The sequence below is a fragment of the Babylonia areolata genome, chromosome 31, assembly GCF_041734735.1.
Source record: "Babylonia areolata isolate BAREFJ2019XMU chromosome 31, ASM4173473v1, whole genome shotgun sequence".
Classification (NCBI taxonomy): Eukaryota; Metazoa; Mollusca; class Gastropoda; order Neogastropoda; family Buccinidae; genus Babylonia; species Babylonia areolata.
Window position 1 is genome coordinate 9,864,180 of NC_134906.1, and position 5,000 is coordinate 9,869,179.

Sequence of the window (5,000 nt, forward strand, 5' to 3'; positions counted from 1 at the left end):
ACCTTGGACTTGCTCAACGATGAGTAAACCTACAACCATGAGACTTTGCATGATTGTTTTATGACATGTTATTGAAATTTTGCCATGAGTATGTATGAAAATATTCTCTGGGTTTTAATTCACAGCAGTTCCAATCCTTTTACCCATTGTAAATTTTGAGGATTTCACTATATCCAAAATTTCAAAAATTCTTAAAAAGTACATTAATTGAAGAATCAACATAATCTCATATGAAAATGGCGATAATGTCATTGTGTATCAAGTCCACATAACCAAAAGTGTCTGCATGCACCATATGGGCCACAAACCCGATTTCTTTGATACATTGTTTGGCGGCCATTTCGATTTGTTTCCATAACAACAGGTATTCACAGAAATCTAAGAACACTTTTTTTGTGATCCACAAGTGATGATACACCTAGTAGACAAAAAAAAAAGAAGAGAGATCTAGTCGAGAAGAAAAAAAAAAGTCGTTATTTGACTGTAGTGTCTGGCCTTAACTGCCAAACAGTGTCCATAAAGGTGTGGGTATGAATCCCTGTCACGCCCGTTCTCCCAAGTTTTGACTGGACAATCGACAGGCGCAATAGCCGAGTGGTTAAAGCGTTGGACTGTCAATCTGAGGGTCCCGGGTTCAAATCACGGTGACGGCACCTGGTGGGTAAAGGGTGGAGATTTTTACGATCTCCCAGGTCAACATATGTGCAGACCTGCTAGTGCCTGAACCCCCTTCGTGTGTATATGCAAGCAGAAGATCAAATACGCACGTTAAAGATCCTGTAATCCATGTCACCGTTCGGTGGGTTATGGAAACAAGAACATACCCAGCATGCACACCCCCAAAAACAGAGTATGGCTGCCTACATGGCGGGGTAAAAACGGTCATACACGTAAAAGCCCACTCGTGTGCATACGAGTGAACGCAGAAGAAGAAGACTGGACAATCAAACTGAGAGTCTGTCATCATTCAGATGAGAGGATAAACCAAGGTCATGTGTGCAGCAAGCGCTTAACGCATTGGAAAGGAACCCACAGCAACATCAGTGCTGTCCTGTAGCAAAACTGTGCAGAAGAAATCCACTCTGCTAGGTACACAAATGTACACACATACACTCAAGCCCTGAATGGGCACGTCAGGTTACGCTGCTGGTCAGGCATCTGTCTAGCAGATGTGGTGTCACGTACATGAATCTGTCCGAACCACATGACACCTCCTTGAGATACTGAAGCTAGCAATGATGAAGGAGGCAGAGTTGAACAAGCCATCACCATTACCATGACCATTACCATTACCAGTGAAGTTCAAGTCTCCCTCCTCCCCCTCAGCTCCCTCCAACCTCCCACACCCTTAGATGACAGGGTCTGAGCCTTGAGATGCTACTCTGCAGCAATGTTGGCCTCTCAGTTCAAACCTCATCACTTGCCAGACAGAAATAGAGCTATAATGCAATAAAGGGAATAGAAATTTTAAAACGAAGTTATATGCACTTACAAGAGTAAAAGAGACTTTCTTCTTCTTCTTCTTCTTCTTCTTCTTCGCAGTCGTGGGCTGCAACTCCCACGTTCACTCATATGTGCACAAGTGGGTTTTTACGTGTATGACCATTTTTACCCCGCCATGTTGGCAGCCATACTCCGTTTTCAGGGGTGTGCATGCTGGGTATGTTCTTGTTTCCGTAACCCACTGAACGCTGACATGGATTACAGGATCTTTAACATGCGTATTTGAAGGGGTTCAGGCACTAGCAGGTCTGCACATATGTTGACCTGGGAGATTGGAAAATTCTCCACCCTTTACCCACCAGGCACCATTACCGAGATTTGAACCTGGGACCCTCAGATTGAAAGTCCAACACTTTAACCATCCGGCTATTGCGCCCATCGAGTAAAAGAGACATAAGTTGTTATTTACAGAACTTTATAATCACAAAACAAACATGGCACTATGTACACTGAGAAGAATCCAATACTGAGTTGTGCTCAGTTACGAGAATAAAAGAGACACAGAGCGATGTTTACTTACAAGAATAAAATGAACTAGGACCAATAGACAGTGATCAGAGCAAGACAAACGTGGAGTTCTGCAGTGACATGAACCACACAAGGAGTTAAGTGCATTTTACAAGGGGGAAAAAATCATGACATGACGTTACATACAGCTGTAAGAGAATAAAACATAGTAGATCCAGTGTTTGTATCTATGTGCATGTGTGTGTGTGTGTGTCTGCCTGTGTGTGTGCCTGCCTGCATATCTGTGTGTGATGGCCTCGTGGTAATGCATCCACCAAAGAAGTGAGAGAATCTGAGCGCACAGGTTTAAATCTCACACTCGCCCATATTTTCTCCACTCCCAACAGACCTTGAGCAGTGGTCTGGACGCTAGTCATTTTGATGAGAGTCCCATGTGTAGCATGCACTTAGCGCTTGTAAAAGAATCTATGGCAACAGAAAGGTTGTCCCCGGCAAAATTCGGTCAAAAAATCCGGTTTGATTGGAAGCAAAACACGCTTACAGGCAGAAAAAAAGTTATGAAAAAAAAAGGGTGTAGGGCTGCACTGAAGCAACACGCTCTCTCTGGAAAGAGCAGCCTGAGCTTCACAAACAGCAATATTTCATGACGAAATGTAATGCGAATTACAATACCGGCAGGAGAACTACCGCTGCTAATAATAATTCCACCACCACCACCACCACTACATCATGCCCACGCATTCAGCATTACTTTCTCTTTCATCAGACACTAGCACCTTGTCTTACTACTGTTGCCACAACCACGGCTACTCACAGACTACACATTCAGAGCACACTGACAGAACAATACCAGGGAATGACATGACCTGCACCTTTCTTCCCCGCTGAGTTTTTCTGGGTGTACACATCCAGCTTCTGTCGCGGTGTACTGCCGTAGGTGATGTCTGTTTCCACGTCGAGGCACCACCGCGCCTCACGGGTGGCTGATCCATTGAGAAACGCAGCACAGCGATCAACACAAACATGTCTTGCTGGTCTATGTGAATCTGTCTATCAATCTGTTTATCTCTCTCTTTCTCTCCCATCTCTCTCTCTCTCTCTCTCTCTCTGCATGCACGCATGCACGCACACACACACACACACACACACACACACATATATATATATACACTCATACACATATCTATCTCTCTCTATATATATATATATAGAGAGAGAGAGAGCTAAATAGAGAGAGAGAGGGAGAGAGAGAGAGAGAACACAAACATGTCTACTTCTATCAATCAATTTCTCTCTCTACAAATATACATATATGTATATATATATATATATATATATATATATATATATATATATATATATATATATATATAAACACACACACACACACACACACACACACACACACACACAGAGGCAGCCAGACAGATGTTTTGCCAATTTTGCAACCAACAGAAAATGACTGATCCCCTGACCTTGAGTTGATGACATGGAAAAAAAAAATGCACATCTCCACTGAATGTATGCAGCTAGTCTGCTGTCCAAAGACTTCTATTACCATTAAACCAAAAGCTTAGGTCAATCATCAATGATGAATACATATGAAATAACAATATTGTTGTAACACACACACACACACACACACACACACACACATATCAAAGAAACAGATAATTTGATATTCAGATGTTTCATGTGGCAACTTTAGCTCCACCAATTAAAAACAAATCACACACACACACACACACACACACACACACACACACACACACCACAAACACACACACACAAATACACACACCACACACACACACACACACCACACATACACACCACACACACCACACACACACACAAAAACACACACACACACACAACCACACACACACAAAAAAAAAAGACACACACACACCACACACACACACACACACACACACACACACACACACATGGAGGATTAAGAGACTTTCTGACCATCAGACATTGTTTTGACGTGAGACACAAGGACTTCCTCAGGACCCATACGATGTGACCAACGTGAGGGGGAATAGTGGTAATCCAACTCCTGCACACACACACACACACACACACACACACACATTCACAACCACAAACACACACACACACAAATACACAACCGCACACACACCCACACACACATACACACACACACAACCGCACATGCACACACACACACACACACACACATTGAGCCACATACACACACACGCACACACACAAATACACAACCGCACACCACACACACACACAACCACACACACACATACACACACAACCACACACACAACCTCTCACACAAACACACACAACCTCACACACACACACACACACACACACACACAACCTCACACACACACACACACACACGCAGACATACACACACACACACACACAAACCACACACACACACAATCGCACACACACACACACACACAGAGCCACACACACACACACACACATTCACAACCACACACACACACACAAACACACACACAAACAACCACACACACACACAGACACACATGCACACACACACAACCGCACATGGCACACACACACACACACACATTGAGCCACACACACACACACGCACGCACATTCAAAACCACACACGCACACACACAAATACACAACCACACACCACACACACACACACACACACACAACCTCACACACACACACACACACACACACACACACAACCTCTCACACAAACACACACAACCTCACACACACACACACACACACACACACACAACCTCAAACACACACGCACACGCATACACACATGCACACGCACACACACACAGACACACACACACACACACACACACACACAGCCACACACACACACACACACACATTCACAACCACACACACACACACACATATTCACAACCACACACACACACACACAAATACACAATCGTGCTCACACACACACACACACACACACACAACACAGCAATATGAATCTGCTTTCATTCGTTTGTACAGTTCCAATATTT

At 43.9% G+C, this 5,000-nt stretch overlaps 1 protein-coding gene across 2 annotated transcripts in view; it reads right to left on the reverse strand.

Moving 5' to 3' along the window:
* LOC143275908 (kynurenine formamidase-like) overlaps positions 1-5,000 on the reverse strand; it is a 39,507-nt gene that overhangs the window by 29,586 nt on the left and 4,921 nt on the right. For both annotated transcript variants that reach the window (XR_013053478.1, XM_076580234.1), the window contains exons 3-4: positions 3,946-4,036; positions 2,844-2,954 (exon numbers count right to left, since the gene is read on the reverse strand). Coding sequence is in view for 1 of the 2 variants with exons in the window: in XM_076580234.1 (XP_076436349.1) it covers positions 2,844-2,954; positions 3,946-4,036 (202 nt within the window). In the remaining variant the exon portion in view is untranslated. The remainder of the gene's footprint in view (positions 1-2,843; positions 2,955-3,945; positions 4,037-5,000) is intronic.